General features: G+C 41.1%; 1 protein-coding gene across 1 annotated transcript; it reads left to right on the forward strand.

The window, feature by feature from the left end:
- Positions 1 to 5884: 5884 nt before the first annotated feature.
- Positions 5885 to 19973, forward strand: frmpd3 (FERM and PDZ domain containing 3). The gene is made up of 15 exons (XM_026330640.1): positions 5885 to 5940; positions 6072 to 6223; positions 6377 to 6479; positions 6773 to 6818; positions 7484 to 7588; positions 9548 to 9655; positions 11851 to 11982; positions 12344 to 12463; positions 12856 to 12992; positions 13548 to 13674; positions 14085 to 14174; positions 14334 to 14513; positions 14750 to 14885; positions 15510 to 16400; positions 17161 to 19973. The coding sequence occupies exons 1-15, from the start codon at positions 5900 to 5902 to the stop codon at positions 19971 to 19973; spliced, it is 5181 nt and encodes a 1726-aa protein (XP_026186425.1). The 5' UTR covers positions 5885 to 5899.
- Positions 19974 to 20023: the final 50 nt, after the last annotated feature.

Here is a 20023-nt window from a genome sequence, read left to right on the forward strand (position 1 = left end):
ATCTGGCCCTACCAGGGAGGCCATTTGTGTAAAGAGAGGCAGAAAAGCAGCCATGTTGGTAGGCAGGCCAGCAGGTGAACACAGTCAGAGGCAGACAGATGGATGGATGGCTCTGGCAACTGCACAAATCTTTTTGTCTGTATCCTTATTTGACAGGAATGAGAATGGCGTGGATGTGCAGCCAGTGTGTCAAGTGAGGTTTACAGTGGAGGAGTTCTTATTGTTTACCTGACAGGACGAAAAAGACAGACAGGCTTGGGGAATCAACCTGTAAGAGGGGAAAACAAGGGAAAGCACATTAGATGTAAGACACAAGAGGAAAAACATAAAGGTATTGTAAGCAACTCCTTTGAAAAGCATTATTTTGCATGTCTCTTTTCATCGCAATAAAAACAAAAAAATTAAATGCACTGACAGCATAAAGAAAAAAATAATCCATCATCTTTGGCAGCAGCAGAGCTCAAAAAAGTCTGACCAAACATTTTACTTGGTCCAAACAAAACCACTGGACAGCTGCCCTGCCTACTTTCATGAGGCCAGAGTCTCCTGCTCTGTGTTTATAACTATCTCTAGCAAACTATGACAGAGAAGGTTCCCACTGCAGCTTTTGTTCATAAACAGAAGACTGCATTCGAGAAAGATCCAACTAAAAAGACATTGGAGGCTTCAAGATCTAAAACCAGAATTATTAACAGCCAGGTAGTGTGTGTTCATGTGTTGTGGAGAAGTGGCGTTGGAGCGTCCCAGTAAATGTAATTAAAAAAGGATGTCTGTGTTTATTCATGGGTGGTACAAGCTGCACTGCATAGGTACATGACTGAGAGTGGCTGAATGAAGAGAAGGAGTGAAGTTGTTTGCGGAGGAAAAGGAATTTGAGTTGCTTCAGGCATGAGTCGAGGAAGAGAGTTTTTAAATGATCCAATCCTGCAGATAAAAATTTATCAGTAAGAAAGTGTCCGGGACTGACTTTCACATATCTGCCTTCACTTTGCCCACAGAATGAAATGGTTGTGTTGTCCTGGGGGGTTTCTACAGGACTGGCCAGGGCAGCCAGCAGTGACACAAAGGATTAGGCCTAGTGCCGATGGCTTCATTTGATTGGCTCTCTCAGTGCAAAGGCCTGTCTAGCACCACAAGTGACAAACCTCAAATCCTATTCGAAAAAACATTATAAATATTTAGCAGAGGATTTATCACAGCTAGCAACTGAAAACAGATTGACAGTGGCTACCATGCCGCCAGTATGACATTAATGTTCGTGGCTTCTAAGAGGCCAGAAATGTGACAGGCAGAGTATCTTTTGTCCAGAAAGGCTCATTTCACACTACACTGGGGAGCTTATAGTCGCCACTTTCATAATCCTAACAGGATTTGGCAGGATTTGCTATATTTAATATAAAATGTTGTAACTATGCGCTCTAGACTGAAAAGTGATTTCATATGAGGATGCAACATGACTTAAAACACATACATAGGTCAAATTAGATATATTAGCAAATGATTAGCATCTAGTATGTTTACACTACATTACTGTTATGGTGTTTTAGATTAGATAAATTACAGCACAGCATCTAAAAAGTTTCTTTTATTTAAGTTTTAAAGTTTCCTCTGGAAGAAAATGAATCTATTGTGGACAGATGTCTAATAAATGTGTGTTTTAAATGAGAAGGATATGATGTGTCACTCTCTGTCATCACTAATATACAGTGAGAGTAATTTTAGGCCCAGATAGTTTGTCTCTTGAACCACAGCTTAAGAAAAAATTCTCCTGTGAGGAGGCATGCTCACCTTAGGATCACGTTCTAAGATGAGTTATTCATATGGCAGAATTGTGAAATGTGTATTAGGTTTATTATTTTACTTACACTGTAGGCTACACGACACCCACCACTTATACTGTCCTTTTTTACTGTCTGGCTACATTCCAGTACAACATAAAGATATTGCTCTGCTTCATTTCAGTTCAAAATTATACTTTTAATACTTTGATGTAGTGAACTTTCGGGTGATTTTTAGGTACAAATTAAATTGACGAACACAAATAAGTTGGTGCCACTGTTAAACAACAATCAAAATCATTTATATAAAGCTGATTTTATTTACACCAGTGCTAGGACCTTTGACTTTGACACTGACTTATATTATCCCTGCGGCCATCATACATAACCAAAATTAAGCTCACTGAGACCAGTTTTCTAATATGGTACCTGAGCAGCAAATAGAGCAGTACACAACTATGTAGTGAAACTTCTCATAAGAGAAAACAAATCACTCTGCACTGATATCTGTCATTCTTAGGTCCATGAATTATTTAGTTAGTTATGAAATTGCCTGTTCATATGTCTGTCAGCCATAATTGCTGCAGTAGTAGTCACCTGTTTGTCTGGTTTCTCAAGGCAATGAGTCAGTAACATAGAGACACTCATGACCAATGTCCAATTAGCGCTGCACAAATCCCATGTTTCTGCAGTTGATTCTACGTCTGATCCAAATCATAATTTATAATTCTGGCATTTACCAGATGCCGTTAATAAGAGAACTTAACAATTAGTGCGACAGTAAAATAAGTGGAAATTCTTTAGCATCAACACAGTAAGAAGCCAGATAATTCAGAGTGCCATGCGCAAGTGCCATGCTAATTGTCACCAGAATGAACTCTGTAATTCCTATTAAATCATAATTAACAATCTACATTTGAGACACAACATCCAAAAGGCTAAGCTGAAACGCTTCTGTGTGGGAATAGCCTAAAATAATTAACATTGAATAATGTTGCATGAGCAGAAATAATGTTGCATTATTTACTCTAAATGCATAAGTCAGTGTTGTCAAGCTGAATATCCTCTATATTAGTATGTCTCATGACATGTTAGCTATTATGTTAGATAGGCTTAGAAATAGGCTGTGATATAAGCCACCATGCTTCACATTCTTCTTATTTCTGCTTAATCTACCTAATTTGAGCGTTTAGCTTCAAGGACAGAGAATGATTTTTAAGAGGGTTTTTTTTTTTTATTTATATCACTTTGCGAAGATATTATTCTCTGTGGTTGATATAGTTTTAAGATAAATGTACAATGACGTAAGGCTGCTCATTTGCATCTGCATCATTTTCTATAAACCAAGGATAATACAAACTATTTTAACAAGACAATTTCCAAAGAAAATGGCTAATGCAATCCAGATGACGAATCGAACTGAAAATTAAGCTTAACTAACAGAATAAATGCATATGAGGAATTGCTGTTTGTCTGTTACAGTTTCAGACCAGTAAAGAAAACAGAAGGTTTAGTTGCATTCTTTTTATGAAAGAAAGAAGCAATTCAACTTGGTGTTTGTTTAGTTTTAATAATCTTATATGATTCAATTATTACTTAATGTAGTTGCCCAGTGAAAACCAATAAATAAGCAAACAATCTTTATGAAATGTTATTGTCTTATTTAATTCTTCCTATGTATTGATTATTAATGTTAATAAACCCCAAACAACATTGTGCTATACAGTTCAACATAAGCAAAGACCACAGCCTTCACCATCAGCACCGCTCTGATGACACATTAACCCCAACTGAGATTTTATTGGATTGTATGCAATGTAGGCGAACCCAATAAACAGGTAGCTGCTTATAATAATGTAATAATTTGATTAATTATTCGACTGATTGATTGACTGGTTCGTTTGTTGGTTAGTTGAGCCATTCAACACATAGTGAACCAAACTGAAGCTGCTGCTGTTTGAAGCTAATGATATATGTATTACAACGCAGGGCTGGGGTGGGCCATATGTAAAAGGTCATTGTTCTCAGCCCCTGAGGCCTGGTGAGCTGCTGCAGAGCAGGTATCTGCTGTCCTGACCTCCAGTGCCAGAGGAAACGTTGGCAACTATCCACAGCGGCCGCCACGTTATCAAAGAGCATCTGGCTCGTCCTCTCTCCCTCTTCGTGGCTACATCGCTATTCTCATCCACCCACTATCCCTCCGTCCACCCGAGCATCGGCAAGCTACCAAGAGCTGTAGTCATAGCAACGGGCAGACCTGCCGATGCCCTTGGGGATCATTTCTTGACAGAATTCCTCTGTGTCCTCTCTCAGTAAAAGGTCGAAGCCTCTGCTGAATGGCTGTTTATCTTTGCAGACGGGTAAACTTCAATGTCCCCCAGCTACCTTTCTTGCTCTCCCTTCTGTTAAATTCTTCCTCACCACTTATTTTAAATACAAAAACTCATCTATAAACGAAGTGAGAAATTTAAAACTCTAAACTCTATGAGGTGTCCACAAACACAGAGGACATGTTTCCCTTTCTGATTCAGCAACAGTTGTCTAATGATGTATGGCAATTTCAGCTATATTTCTTTTCTTTTTTATTTCACGTTGATATGCACAAAGTTTTTCATGTACAGCGTTCATCAGGCTACACTAGCCCTGTGAGCAAGGTATGAGTGCAGGCTATTTATATTTACCATGATTACTTGCTGAGGTCACAAATCCTGGCTCCTCCGCAGTGGAGCAGAGGTGCTGAGGAGTTACTGACATTCATAATGGCACAGAGTAATCACACACACCTGATGAAGAGCCAGTCACTGTCACCTCCCAGCTAATCCAACTGAATGGGAGTGCTTCTAGCAACTAGAGAGAGGGGACAGATGGTGGGAAGAGGAAAAAATCTAAGGGACAGGAAGGACAATAAATGGGGGGAGAAGTGCACTGTCAGAATCCACTTTGTCAGAATCAAGGGAAAAAATAACTCTCCATCAAAAATATTTAATCCTTTTTAGAACCAGAAGCAGGTGGTATGGCATCATTTGTCACCCCACCCCCCAGAGAAAAATGATCAAATGATCATCAAATATTTTTAAACAATAGTACACATGTAATTTAATAGATATTTAGTTTGACTGAGGTATCCACAATACATCAACCCTCACATGATATTATGACACAGGGTAGAGATAATGCATTACTGGAATTGTAAATGAGCCATGGTGCCCTATAAGCCACTGTTGTCAGAAACAACAAGTGACAAGAATATGAATCTGAAGTATTTACTAATGTGAGTCAGCCTCTTGCTACTGATAGTTCTCTGACTGTGGCACTCAGAAAGGTATTTGTTCTCAACAGTGTATGCCATCATAATAAGCCCAAGCACTGCTGTTGTGCTCTTTATCGGTTTCTTTCTGTTTTAGCCCATCTGTGCCATTAACATCACAATCAGTGTCTCATCTTTGGTCAGCAATCAGCAGAGTCCTAGATGACTGATACGAGCATAAATATCTGGCTCTCTTTTCTTTACACAGTCATTTCCATCCATTTTTTTTCATCCATCAATTCTCTGCCACAAACAGAAACCCACGTGCCACATACACACTCACACACAGTCTTTCAGTAATCTTGCTTTCACTGCCTCCCACACAATAAAAATCTGTAAAAGAGCATGTGTGGTTCACAGCAGTAGCTTGGTAGAAACGGGCAGATTCAGAGACCTGTCTGTATGCATTACTTTAGGTCCTTAATGCAATTTTTCTAAAGGCAGACTTCAAATATCAGGTGCTTTTAACAAAAATGTCTATATATTTTTCTTTCCATCCGGTGCAATCTTTCATTACAATGCAGAACAGAAAAATGCAACTTCTATGAAGTGGAAGACTTTGAATGTTTTCAACAATTTTCAGCTTCACTTTTAACATTTTTTTAGTAGTGTCCCAAGCTGTGTGTAGACAAATCTTTTACAGACAAAGTAATTGCCAGGACAACTACAAACCAGTATTTTTCTGTGGAGTGAACAATCTCTTTCCTGTCTTTGTTTGAATCCCCCTGTCGCCTCTGGGCAGGTGAATGATTGCGAAACAGAGAGCAGCCTTTGCAGTGCAACCCTGTCCCATGCTGCTCCCTCCTGTCAGGGGATGGCCAAGGTCCAGGATGGACACACGAACTCATATGACAGGTACAGGGTGCTACTCAGTCATTTGTTTTCCCTGCACAAGCACCACAATCGTTTTGGGGGGTTTTAACAATGAATGTGAACATTTATTAATCCATGTAAACACAAACATTGTGTCTGTGTGTACTCTGCAGCTCTGCAATGTTAGAGAGCCAAGATGGTATGGACAGTGGTACCCTAAGTCCTGCCTCAGCTCGACAGGTCATCATCCAGCGCCACCCAACTCAAGGCTTCGGCTTCATTGCAGGCAGCCAGAGGCCTGTCATTGTACGCTCCGTCTCAGCTGGTGAGTTTGTTTCTGTGTATGTGTCAGGAAAAGGTATAGAATAAACCGAAAATAAAGATTGATGCTACTTTAAACAGTATCAGGCTTCGATGTAACTTTCCTTTTAAATGTATGTATTTGACTGCATGCTACCTGTGTCTCCCACCTCACCAGACGGCCCCTCCTTTGGCAAGCTTCTCCCTGGAGACCAGATTTTGGCCATTAACGAGGAGACGGTGAGCGACGCGCCCCGAGAGAGAGTCATAGACCTTGTAAGGTAACATCCTTTACTGTCCCAGGAGGGAGGGAGGAGGTGTGGGAGGGTATGGGCCAGGGGACCAGCAGGAGGGAGTAAGCATAACGCAGGTAAAGAGGGTGCATCAAAAGGGTGGAAACAAAATGTTTCTTATATCTGGTGATGCCTTATCAACACAAACCTGTGGATGAGTCAGTCCTTGTGCAGCTGAAGGACAGTGAGGAAATGGCAGATATAAACTGGAGAAGCTCTCTAAGTACCATGCTGCTCGTGGCATTATCTAACCCACTCCACTCTCTTCTGTCTCTCCACAGACGCTGCAAAGACACTATACTTCTCACTGTGCTGCAGCCCCATCAGGTAGTATAATGGGACACTCATTCTCTTTCATGTTCCCCTCCCTCAGGATTTCTCTTACTCTTCATCAGCCCTAACACTTTTCCTTTCACTCTGAATCATACAGAAACACTGCACTGTATTCTCTTCCAACAATGCGCTCTAATGCTGTGCAGACATATATTGGTATTCATGGCCATGCCTACACATTAGAGTAATTTCTTTTCCTGGTAACCCCTTTCAGAACAGCTCTATGTGGGCATATCAACACCTACACAAGACCTTATTAACTAAACCTAAATAGATAAAAAGATTATACCTCTGTCATTTTTTTAAATATATTTTTAGAGGAAAACACTGATATGAAAAATCATTTTTTTCTTTGTTTTTTTTTTTGAAACCCAAGTATGCACGTATTCTGCAGGGAATTGTCTCTGTGTTAAAGTAACGTCTTCAATGTGCTCAAACCAACAAGCACAACAATTTCAACATACTTAAATGATTTGCAGTTGGGTTTCATGTTTTAGGCAAGTTTGCAGTTGTCGCATTGCAGCAGCATTAGCTTCCTCTCCTACACACGTCTCTTTAGTGCTGGCAATCACAGGGGCTTTTCTCTCATTTACGTCTCTTCTTTCAAGCTGATTCAAGAGTTCCTCTCTCTCTTTCTCTCTCTCTCTTCTTATCCTCAGTCACCTAAGTCTGCCTTTATAAGTGCAGCCAAAAAGGCCCGCCTGCGAACTAACCCGCCTAAAGTGCGCTTTTCAGAGGAAGTGTCCATCAGCGACCCAGACTCAGTGAGTTCTACTTTACATGTCTTCCTGTCACATGTGCAAGCAGACACATGCTGCTGCCATTTCTTTTGTTTGATCAACAAAAGCTTCAAGCATTTTTCCAATTTATTTCAGTGTGAGCTTCTCTACTGTGTATGTATATGTGAGCCTCTGGTCCAGCAGTTTAACCTTGCATACATTGTTTTCCTTACTGATTTGAATTCTCAGAGGAGCAACTCAAACGTCTTTTCAGGTGCATTCAAACACACTGGAAACAGTCAAAATATCACTAGAAATGGGGTTTAGCCATTAGTGCCCAATCTTGCTTCACTGTTGCACATTGCAGAGTTCATCATTTTCCCCACTTTTATTTTTTGTACAAGCTACATATAGCAATAGTAGTTGCTATATGTAGTAGTAGCAACATCATGTGAACACCAGAGTGTTTTCCTTCTAGATCTAAATGAAGCCAGAAAAAGCCAAAAGGCTGAATTTCCTGTCTTTCTCAGTCTTCCTCACTGTTTTTTCTCTTACAAATGTAAAGCTGATTGATCAGGTCTTAAAATACAGAACCCAAGGCACTGTTGATGAGCGCGGGATGAATGGTAATCAGCACATGTTTCAGCCAGCAACCCCAACCCATGGCAAGACATTTTTTAATCACTGTCTCTAATGATCAGGAGCCACAGGCGGCTATTGAATATTAGAAGGCTTATCAGTATTGGCACACCTAATCTGGTGATTATTGAAAGAAAGAGAGAAAGGGAAGGCAATGAGGGCACAGTGTTGAGCTGCGATCTGACTCTCATTTCACTTTCTCTGCATGTGACAAATCAGCTCCATCTCACCCTCACTAACAATAACAAAACTAGTAGCTAGCTGTGGGAAGTGATAGACTTGTTTGTGGCATCTCTTAACTCGTGCACCCTCGCTTTAATGCCGCAGTATGAAGAAAGAGCAATTCACTCATAACTTCGGTTTTAGTTGCTTCCAATCTGCACAGGAGAACAGCTTGTTGAGCCTTCTGACTACTTAAGTTCTCCAGAAACAGACTGCTGGGCATCTGTTGTGGACAAAGCTTTCCATTTCAGCTAAACTCACTTTCTGAGATATTTTGTTGCAATAAATACCCATCCCTTTAGTGTCATGAGTAATGTCTGCCTACTTACAGACTACATACAAATCTCAGTATCAGATAAAGAAGGAAGAAATACAGGAAAAGATAAGGATTGACTTGTTTTAAATCATGTGGGATTTGATTTGGACTGCAAGTCTGTTTTTCCTCCTTGCCACAGGCAAGTCCTTTTGCACATGTCAAATTAAACCCTTTGGTTTATTACATTAAGGTAAGTTTTCCTCTGATCACAACTGTGGTTCTGTGCAACTATATAATGAGAACAGTCATTTTCTTAGAAAACCTGACCAAAATTTTAAAAAAAGGACACAACAACAGACAAGGGAGTGTCCGTCATGTCACATCCTAGCAAGAATTAACTGAATATCATTACTTTTCTTCCAAAGTGCACTTTGAGTAAAAGCAGTAACCTTGAATTGGGGTTCTCTTCTTATGCCTCCACTCACGCAACTCTGTGGTGAATGCTTTGAATTCCACCATCCAATTTTTTTTTTTTTTTACATGGCATACATATTGAGTGGATAAACTGGAGAAATTGAATAAGCCCTTCTTTGATCCTGATACAATGCATGTGGTGGGCATCCTGAGGCAGAGTTTTGTTCCTTCACAGACTGTCCAGAGTTCAGTTAAAGTATTTCTGTATTGTTCACAAAAAAAAAAACATGTTTCTTAACTCTCCTCACTATTTTCTATTACTTTGCACTCAATAGCAAAGTACAAACCAACTATTACTGCTGCTTGTTTTTGTATCATGCAAATAATTGTTGATTATTGATTAGCACTTTTTCACAAAGAGCATCTTTTTTTTTTTTTTTTAATCAATGTGTTTTCTCCTCACCCTCTTTCAGACCATGCTCAAGGACGACTCCTTGCTGCTCATACCAAATGTGTTGAAGGTGTTCTTGGAGAATGGACAGATTAAGTCTTTCACATTTGATAGCCGTACGACTGTTAGGGTATGTATTTACTGTAACTATGCACAAGGCAACTGAAATTGGACTGGAAATGTTTAGATTTTTATCTTGTTTTGAATTATAGTGGTGATAATATATAATATAACATGTTGGCAGGGGGGTTGAAAATAGTGATAAACCATAGACAGACGGGGAAGTCACTACTTCCTGCCACTACGGTAATGTGAAGTCAGAATATTTTGAACATGTAGACAATCATCTTGTTTTTGTGCTGCATGTTGCAACCAGACTGTGCAGTAGTTACCAGAGAGGAAACCACAGTATCAAAGCCGTCAATCATCCAAAATACATCAACTGTTAAATCATCAAAGAACTGATTAGAAAAATTACCACTTGTACAAACGTCACTGGGATAATATCTACCTAACAGAAATCACCCTTTTGAAAAAAAAAAGATCTGATTTGTACTTTTAACTTTTAGTTTGCCTCATTTGTCCCCGCTCTTCCTGCTAACATGGAGGGGGTGGAGTTTATGACCTATACTGTAATCAGCCACTAGGGGGTATGGGATTCTACCACAGACCCTGCTTACTGTGAGGCAACAGTGCTAACCACTCCTGTAACAAATTGACCTAATCATTAGCATATTCACTTTATGTTGCTTTTTCATGATATAATGTTTGATTTTTAATAATGGATGAAAGAACTTGTCAATATGGAGCTTCATGGATTGACCAAAGATACAATCCAGTCACAATCCTTTCCCATATATGACTTGCTACACATCAACAAGGTCTGCCATGCATAGATGAACAATTTAATACAAAAATGACTTAATTGCCCTCATTATCAAGTTTAGAGCTAATAAGCAATGGTTTTGCTAAAATGAAAGAAAAAGTGCTGTTTTGTGAAACTTCAACCCAACCCTTTTTTTATTTAAAATCTCATTAATGTGATTATGGTTGTAAAGCAACAAATGAATTCAGTCAGACAGAGGTAATTTCTGTCAGCCTCTAAGATGAATCTGACATCTCCAAGCAGACTCATTAGGCAGACTCTATTAGATTTCACAAATCTGGCCTCTGCTTATAGCAGGAGGATGAGGGGAGGAAAGGAGAAACAGAGCAGCACTTTAAAGTAGAGATTGAGGAAGCTCTCTTTAGTCAGCAAAATTAAATGGAATTTCAGCATAAGAAGGCTTGGATCAATAAAACAATGCCACAGATTAAATCAGTGACATAGATTAAATCAATAGGATGCCCAATTGTATATTAATTACACTGTAAGATAAAGAAGCTTTCCTACAGAATTCAAGGCTAAAATAAACAGCATTCTGTCGTCCTTGACTCAAGGCATCCTCAGTGTCATTTAATGCAAAATATACAGGTTGATACTGTTAAAAGTAGGGCAGCATGGTGGATGGGTGGTTAGCACTGTTGCCTCACAGTAAGAAGGTTCCTGGTTTGAAACCCATCAGGGGCCTTTCTGTGTGGAGTTTGCATGTTCTCCCTGTGCTTGTGTGGGTTTTCTCCAGGTACTCTGGTTTCCTCCCACAGTCCAAAAACATGTATGTCAGGTTGATTGGTGACTCTAAATTGCCCATAGGAGTGAGTGTGAGTGTGTGAGGTTGTTTGTCTCTATGTGGCCCTGTGATGGACTGGTCACCTGTCCAGGGTGTACCCCTGCCTTTCACCCAAAGAGAGCTGGGATAGGCTCCAGCAGATCCCCGTGACCCTAAATAGGAATAAGCAGGTTTAGATAATAGTTCGATGGATACTGTTAAAACTGCTCCTCTTTGTTTTTCAAAGACAGCTTGGGTTACACATCGGTGAGTGTCAATTAAAGCAAACCATTAGTGCACAAATGTTAAAGCTCTTAATGAGCTTCCACACTGAGACTTGTATCCAAACTACAGTAACTACATATCACTAGAACTGAATCCCTTTCAGTGCCCATGTCTCTGATATATACAGAGGGCAAAGAAATTTGGAAACCTTATCCTCAGGCATAGCTCATAGTAAGATGTGATAAACTGTGATAAACTGTTAGAAAAAAAGATATGAGAAAAGCTTTACATCATTCATAGATAGTGATCTACACAAGAGCATAGGTTTGCCCTGCACACCCAAACACAAAGATGTTTTTTTTTAAAAAAAAAAAGATTCACTCATTGAAAATAGCCCCCACTGTGGGAATGTATTTAAATCTCTAATCTGTTTCCATCTATCTCTTTCCAGGACGTGATCTCATCCCTGCAGGACCGTCTCTCACTACGCTACATTGAGCACTTTGCCTTGGTGCTGGAGGCAGGCGGCCTGGACCAGAATCAGAAGTTGCAATTGCTGCAGGAGAACCAGCCTCTAACACATGTAAGAAGCCCAGAACAGAGGAATGAGTATTAGTCTGCAAGTCTACAGTAATTAGTCTACTGTGCTTTTGTGTGTATTTCTGAGTTTAATCTTGTGTTTATTGGAAAAATGGGGGGAAATTCTGTGTGGCAAAGCTCTGCTGATTTCCTAAATGTCAGATAAACTGACATCATAGTGTAAACACAACAATGTAAAACCACACACACACATAAATCACTGTGACATTGCTAACATAAAAGGTGCATGCAGAATTAAGTACGCCCTGTTTACTTACAGAAAATGACACTGTGATGTGGCACTGTGATGTGACTAATGCCAAAGATGTAGATGTTATGAAGCTGATTCCATTGTTTTCCCTCAGGTGGTGCATAGAACCTATTTCCAAGGGATGAAGTGTCTATTCCGCATCTGTTTCTTCCCCAAGGACCCTGCAGACCTGTTAAGAAGGGACCCTGCTGCATTTGAGTACCTCTATATACAGGTAAAGCGATTACAGGAGGATTTAAAAGGATGTCATTCAGTCTCATGACATTTCAGTCTCATAAAAGAGCAGGGGTTGCCAAGGAGGAGCTCATGATTAAAAACTCTTTTAGGTTCTCATTTACCGTTTCATTTAGATTATTTTTATAGTTGCCTTTTTTAACTGACTTTAGAAAGAATACAAATTCCAGAGTCAGGCTTTAGAAATAATGACTGTGTTGCAAGCTCTCCAAACACGCTTTCACAGTTTGCAGATATTGAAAATTCTCATGATTTTGGAAGGTGTTCCTGGCAATTAAACAAATGATATGAAGGATTCCAGTCCTCAACAGTATTGTTTGCAATGAGTGTTGCGAGCTGCATACAAAACAGTGTTTCCTCATGTTGTCACAGAGTCGCAATGATGTCATCAAAGAGCGTTTTGGCATGGACTGGAAATCTGACGTCACGTTACGACTGGCTGCGCTCCATATCTACATCACTGTGTCTTCTGCACGGCCCAATCAGAAGATCTCGCTCAAGCATGTGGAGTAAGTCAAAACAAACTGGTTTTTGAATGAACTTATAGAATCAAATTATAGACAAAAACTGATGTCTTTCTTATTTTTACCTCATTAGCTAGTCTGAGTAGTATATCAGTGAGTCCCACAATGAAGTTTGCTCATTCAGTAAAATCTAAATGATTACCATAATAATTAATCCCAATAGCATTAAAAACTCAAATTTCTCAAGGATCATTTTCCCTGGGTCATTATGAGACAAAGAAATCCACTGCTTTGTGAAATCACATCTCTCCCTCAATTTGCTCATTTATTCTTTAAAACCTCAACCTAGCAAGTAATTAGTTTCAGCCGTCACAAGCACAGAAGCAGAACAGATCCACTGTATTTGTAATAGACTTAGCATGGCCATGTCAAACCAGAAGTCACAGAGAATGTAAGCTCTGCTCACTGTCTTCCCATGGAATGAAAAAAAAAACTCTCTTGTCTCATAAGTTGTAACATCTCTGCTGGACTGTGATTAACTACTCTAATGTAGTTTTTTTCCCCTTAATGTATAATCTTTCCCTTTGCTTTCTAACACAGAAAAGAGTGGGGACTAGAGCCTTTCCTTCCTCTCACTCTGCTTCCCACAGTCAAGGAGAAGAATGTGTGTAAGACCCTGTCTCAGTTGCTGAAGACCTACCAGCATCCACCACCATCGGGCAACAAGGTTTCACTGCATAAAACATTTGGTCACTAATGTTTAAGTGCAACCATTTCTGTGATTAAAATATGTGGATAATTCTTTATGGATGATTTTATTTTGGTAGATTATACTGGTATTATAACACATTTATCAAATATAGCAAATATACAAAGCCCTTATGCCAGATAGCCAACATTCAAACCTCAACAGTTTGATGCATCTTTAGAGGAGATTTTAATGTCTTATATTCTATGACCATGTCTGCCTATTAATCGGTCTCTTATCTTAGGACAAGCCCTGAATCTTTATAGATGTAACTGTTGCATAAGTCTTTATAAGCACATATGTGGCTCAACAGTGACCCCAAGAGGATACTGGGAGTTATGGTGGATAAATCCTATTCAAAGATGAGACTTTTATTATTTTATTGACAGGTTCCTCCTCTCCAAGGAAAACTGCAGTACATGCGGGTACTCAATGATCTCCCACCATTTGGAGGAATATTGTTTCACACTGTTGGACTGGTAACGCATTTTTTTTTTCTTTGTGGGGCTTCCGTTTAAACAAATGTATTTACATTTTTAAATGATTTAATTTTGAAATTAAACCATGGGTTTTAAAAGGTAATATGTGAGTTTTTTTTTAAAGACAAATACTTGTAAACGTTCTCTGTTTTTCTACAGGATGAGAAACAATCAGCTACCACACTCCTGGTGGGTCCTCGACATGGTATTAGTCATGTGATTGACCTCAAAAACAACCTCACAACAGTTTTGGCTGAGTTCAGTAGGGTTGCTAAAATCCAGCTCTACAGAGAAAGCCAAGGAGTGGCTCGTGTGGAGGTGACAATTCATGAGGCCAAGGTATTACACACAGTCTCTAAAGATACATGCTATATTAACACCTGATACTATTAAGACACACCATTATGTAACAGTAAAAAAGTAGAAGGGACAAAAGTAAGAGTGAGAAGAGTTTAGTTGACTACTTAACAGTTTTAAAAATTTTATTTCATCTGGTCATTACAAAATGAGCAGGCAATGCTCATTGCCTGTCCCCTAAATAGTCTCCTAATTCCCCTCCCTACCACCCCTTACAGCCCCTGGTCCTACTCATGGAATGGCCTGATGCCAGTAACTTTGCGTGCCTCATCTCTGGCTACTACAAGCTGTTTGTAGACCCAAAACGGACCATCTACTTCCGAAATCCTGGTCAGTCTCAGCTGACCAAGGCAGGTATGTCAGAAGCCTTCTTGACTTGTGGGGGTTTTGAACACAGCTCTGATTAAAGAATGTGCATCAAATGTAAACTAAATTACTGAAAATAAAACTGCAAATTTAAAAAGCTGAAGATGAAATATTGATTTCACACATTTAGAGTTGTCTGCGTGAAAATGTTTTTATTTCACTGTGCCATTAGTTTGGTTTCTTCATTGACTGAAACCATTACCTGTAGTAACCAGTTTATCCTCAAGCTACCATCCCATGGCGCCCTCTGCTGTCTCTCCACTCATCTCCATTTTGACTCACTGGAATGGGATTCTCCATATCTATTTTTCCCAAGATAACAGTGAGTTGTACTTTTTGCTGTAATCATAAACATTTGCTGTTCAACCATGAACAGATCCTCTGCCATCTGCTGTCTCAACCTGTAATCCACGTAAAAAAGAAGGATCATTATGCCATCACATTTCACCAGAATCTAACCCTCCAACCTCAAATAAACTTCCATCTCTGCAATAACAAATAATCCCCATCTGACCACCAGCTGTTTCCTCTGCATTCCCATCTGGATCTTCTCTATCCCAACTAGTTCTTAACACCTCAAACTTTCCACTGCTCTGACAATTCTATCCTCAGATTACAGAAGCTCCCACCATCCCCACCCACGTTCTGGGGGAACAGGTTTGCCAAGTGGAGGTCGGCGAGTGGTCGAGAGGGAAAGCTTGCACAGGGAGTCAGGGCCTTCAAGGGCCCTAGTTCCAGCGGAGCCTCAGCATCTAGGTCTGTGCCATGTCCACCTTCGAGAACAACAGCAATTTCAAGAGCTGCAAACACACACCGAAACTGAACTTGACATCAATGAGAACTTTATCTCCCAGGAGCCACCTGGGCGGCCCCGCACCAAGTCAGACCCCATCCAGCAGAGTACAGAGGAAATAACTGGGGTTTTAGAGAACCCAGCAGTGGAGAATGCAGGATTTAGAATCCGAGCTCAAACAATGAGTCAATCCCAGAAAACCTCACGATACTTCTGTGACTCCTGCAAAGCCAGGCTTAGGGCAGAAGGTCTTACGGCAGCAGGTAACAGCAGCGGGAGCTCTGGGAAACATTGCTCCAGTGCTTGTGCCTCCCGAGATGCAGGGGCTGTGGACCTCATGGCCCTTCCACCCCCCGGGAATGAATTGGAGGATGAGGAGGAGGCAGATGATGGAGGAGAGAAACTGCAACCACCACCACCTGCTATTGCTGCCCCACCACCTGGATTTAGGGACAACAGTTCAGATGAAGATGACCCAAAGAGAGGAAGAAAGGCACGAAGCAGTGCCAGCCCAGGGGTCACCTCTGGAAAGCTGGCCCAAGCCAAGGAAGATGTGCCTGTGACACTGATTGATAACGTGGCCACAAGAACAGTCCGAGATCATGCCCAAGAGCTCGATGATGCTCTGGTGTCCACCTTACAGGCACTAGAGGCTTTGGCAGCTTCTGAGGACTACCCCCATCATCCTCAACAGCCAACACAGACTGCAGGTCAACAACCTCAGTCATGCCATAGTCAACATCTCACTCAAATTATTAAATAGCACAAATAAAATAAAAAGTTACATGTTTTCTAAATTAATCTACATAATGTTACTAAAGTGAATATATCTGAAAATAAAAGAAAAGACTGTAATCACCTAATTTTATGGTACAAATGTCTGTAAAGTAACTTTAAAGATACAGTTTAGGTAAAGAGTTTAAGACTGCCACATATCTATGGGATGCTGAACAACTTAACCAATAACCTAAACTGGACTAATACAAAAACCAAGCTAAAAATATAATGGATGACAGCAACTTTACATAAATAAAAAAGCAAAAACAATATTAAATAAGATTGTGTGCCTAAAACATATAAAAGCAATTTTCTGTTTTTGAAACAACCATTTTTGTAATTAGAACTTCACTAGCTAAATTTTCTTGATTCACAGATGTAGTCAGGGTTGGAAATTTTTGCATTTCTTAAGCAAATGCATGTGTATAGATGTGCTGTAGTGTAGGTTGTGCTGAGGCAAGTCCCCTGATGCATAGATCAATCTGGAAAGAGATTATAAATCATGAAGGTCTGATTTTTAAATTAATCCAAAATTAATTTTTATTGGTTCATGATCTAAATGAATCTACTCAAATGCAAATGTCTGGTTCAATAATGGCAGTAAAACACTGATATATCACTTAATATTTCTGTTATTAATATTTGACTTTTTGTGATTATTTTAACAATTTGCTGTGTTTCCTTCCTCCTCAGGGCTCATTGTCTTAGCTGCCATTACACCTGAGTCATCATTGGACTCAGGCCATGAGACCAACTCTTCTGAATTGACAGATGTTTCTGAGATGGTGTCAGCTATGAAGCAGAACCAGAACCAGGCCTATCTGCTGGCTCACCATATCAACAAGGAACGTATCCTCTGTCGCCGTGACTTTCCACTGGCTATCCCCGGCTGCACTGCAAAGACCATAGGGACTGGGGCATTCTCTGTGGGTCAGATCCGTGCCGGCTGTCCACCCAAGCAAGTAATCCTCAGCAAGACTGTTCCCTTTAAAGTCAGTCCCAGTCAAGACTCTGCAATACTCAGTGTTGTCACAGAGCAGGGGGGCAATCAAGAAACTACTCAGACTGAACTGAAAGCAGAAATGAAAGCAAACTCTAAATCCACCAAAGCAAACATCCCTGACCCTGTTTCTAAGTCGCCTGAAGAACTTAAAATGTCTGATGCTTCACTGACAGCTCAAGTCAGTAAAGACCAGAAGTTGTCAAATTCTACTGGGGAGACACTGTGTCAAAACCTTTCTGAGACTATAAAGGGGAAGACAGCAGCACCTTTAAATACAGACCCTAGCAACAAAGCCTTACCAGTCCTCTTACCTGTGGACAGAATTGCTTCTGCCAAGATTTCCCCCACTAATATGTGCCAAGATGCCGAGACTGCCTCTAGCGAGACCATAAAGCCTTCAAGCTCTACAGAACTTCTGCCAGTTGATGACCTTTTCTGCACATGCCCAGTGCAACAGGAGCCTGGGCCTCAATTAAGACTAAAAGACCCACAGGTTCAGAAGATAGTTGTCTTTCAATCCTCCTCCCCCACAGATGATGAGCGTCTTAGGGCCAAAGGCCTCCAGCTTGCTAGCAGCAAAGAAAACGCAGTTAGAGCAGGAGTAGATCCTAGTTTAGCAAAACCCAGCCCTCAAATACAAACCAAGTACTCTCCTCGTTTGCCTGTAAAGGAAGAGAGAAAAGAAGCAGCTGAAAGCAAAACTGAGAGTGCTCAGGGCAAATCCCACCCTGAGTCACAGAAATGCTCCATAAAATCCTTACCTATTTTAGACGATCCAACAACCCCTAGCCCCTCTGTAGATAAGGTATCCACTCTCCCAAGTAGAGACTCAAAGATGCAAGGAAGTAATAAGGGGAAATCCCCACGCAGTGCCCCTTTCTTGAGCTTCAGAAACCTCCTTTCATCTACCTTCCCAGCAAGAATGCGAAGAGAAACAGATGAGCGAAGAGCACAGTTGCAGAAAGTTCGTCAGTATGAGCTAGAGTTCTTAGAGGAGCTGCTGAAACCCAAGTCATCCCAGGGAGAATTTTTGCCCCAAGGATCATCACCTGTGCCCTCAGGCACTCCTTGTGCCTGCCAGCTCCGAACCAGCCCTGTCCTGAAAGCACCAGGTATTTCCAGGGAACAGCGACGCAGTTGTGACTGTAAGCGGATGTGCAGGGGAATGCGACTACCTGACACACCAGTTGGCTCCACAACAGAGACACAACACAGGGGCAGAGAGAGAACATCCTCCAAGACCCCTACGGTAGTCTCCAAAGCACCTCACAACCAAGGTGCTTCAAGGAGACCTCAAACCTTAGAAATCAAGACCACACGAATTCGCTCTACCAGCCTTGAGTCAAGAGAGCCAAGGGGAGAGCACGGCTCTTGTTTGCCCACCTGTACTTCTCAAACTGATTGCATGGGAGCTCCTCAATATAAGAAGCTTCAGAGGCGATACAGCATTGGAGAACTAGATAACAGTACTAGCACACCTGTGTATGCTGAGGTGAAGCCCAAAGCCAAGAGTCTAGAGAAAGAGATGGAGAGAGTTAGGGCCACAGGCCTAAGGCTCCCCACCCCAGTAGAACCAGTCCATACTCAGTCTCATCAGGCAGAAGGGAAGGGTAAAAAGGGTGTGTTTTTTATTCAAGGAGAAGACCCACTGCATGAAAGTAAAGAAGGGACTGGTGAGATGCTGCTGACACTGCCCAGTGAAGACAGTGATGACAAGGATAAATGCTGCTCATTCTGTTTCTGCTATAGGAAGTGTGAGGCGGCAGATGAAAGTAGTGAGAAAGATGAGCTCTCATACTCAATACCACTTCAGGTTCTTCCAGGCATGGAGCTGGATTCACACACATTTCCTGTAGTAAGCAAAACACTCCAGGTTCTTAATGCAGAGGACTGTAGTGGTGAGGAAGAGGAGATGGAAGAGGAGGAACCACAGACACAGGAGATTGACTTAAGGGCCTGTGGTACACTAGAGGGGAGTCTGGCACGAGTACAGGCTCTACAGGGGAAAACTTTCACCTTGCCCGATGGTTTCCTAAATGCCCAGTTGGATGCTAATGAGTTGCTAGCTATCCTGCGTCAGTGTGCTAACAGCCCACAAGCTGAGGGTGAGACTCGTCTTCAGCCCTCACGGATTGCAGAGTACAAGCAGGAGCTGGCAGTGCGCTTCAAAGAATTCAGAGCATCTTGTCGACAAGTGGCAAGTGTAGAAAAAAGCCCAACTCGGATGCTTGCTGTTGTCTCGGCTAGCTTTCAAGTGCTGTGTGAACTAACTCAGACCTTCATTAAATTAGTCAGAGGGGTTCGTTCAGAAACCCAACGGCTGCAGCTGTTAAGAAAAGTTGAGGAAGTAGCTATCAACTACACTTTGCTTCTGCGTGCAGCAGAAGAATCAATGGGACACTCAAGCAGCTTGCCATCAAAGACCGTGAGCCCTCAAGTTTCCGGCATCAACAATAACATGAACTCACTCACTCGACCCATCAAAACTCTGCCTGCCCAGTAAATATAAATCTGGCAGACATGTCACCAGAACAGTCCAGTGGGTGGCTACTT

Source organism: Mastacembelus armatus, chromosome 10 (assembly GCF_900324485.2).
Source record: "Mastacembelus armatus chromosome 10, fMasArm1.2, whole genome shotgun sequence".
NCBI lineage: Eukaryota > Metazoa > Chordata > Actinopteri > Synbranchiformes > Mastacembelidae > Mastacembelus > Mastacembelus armatus.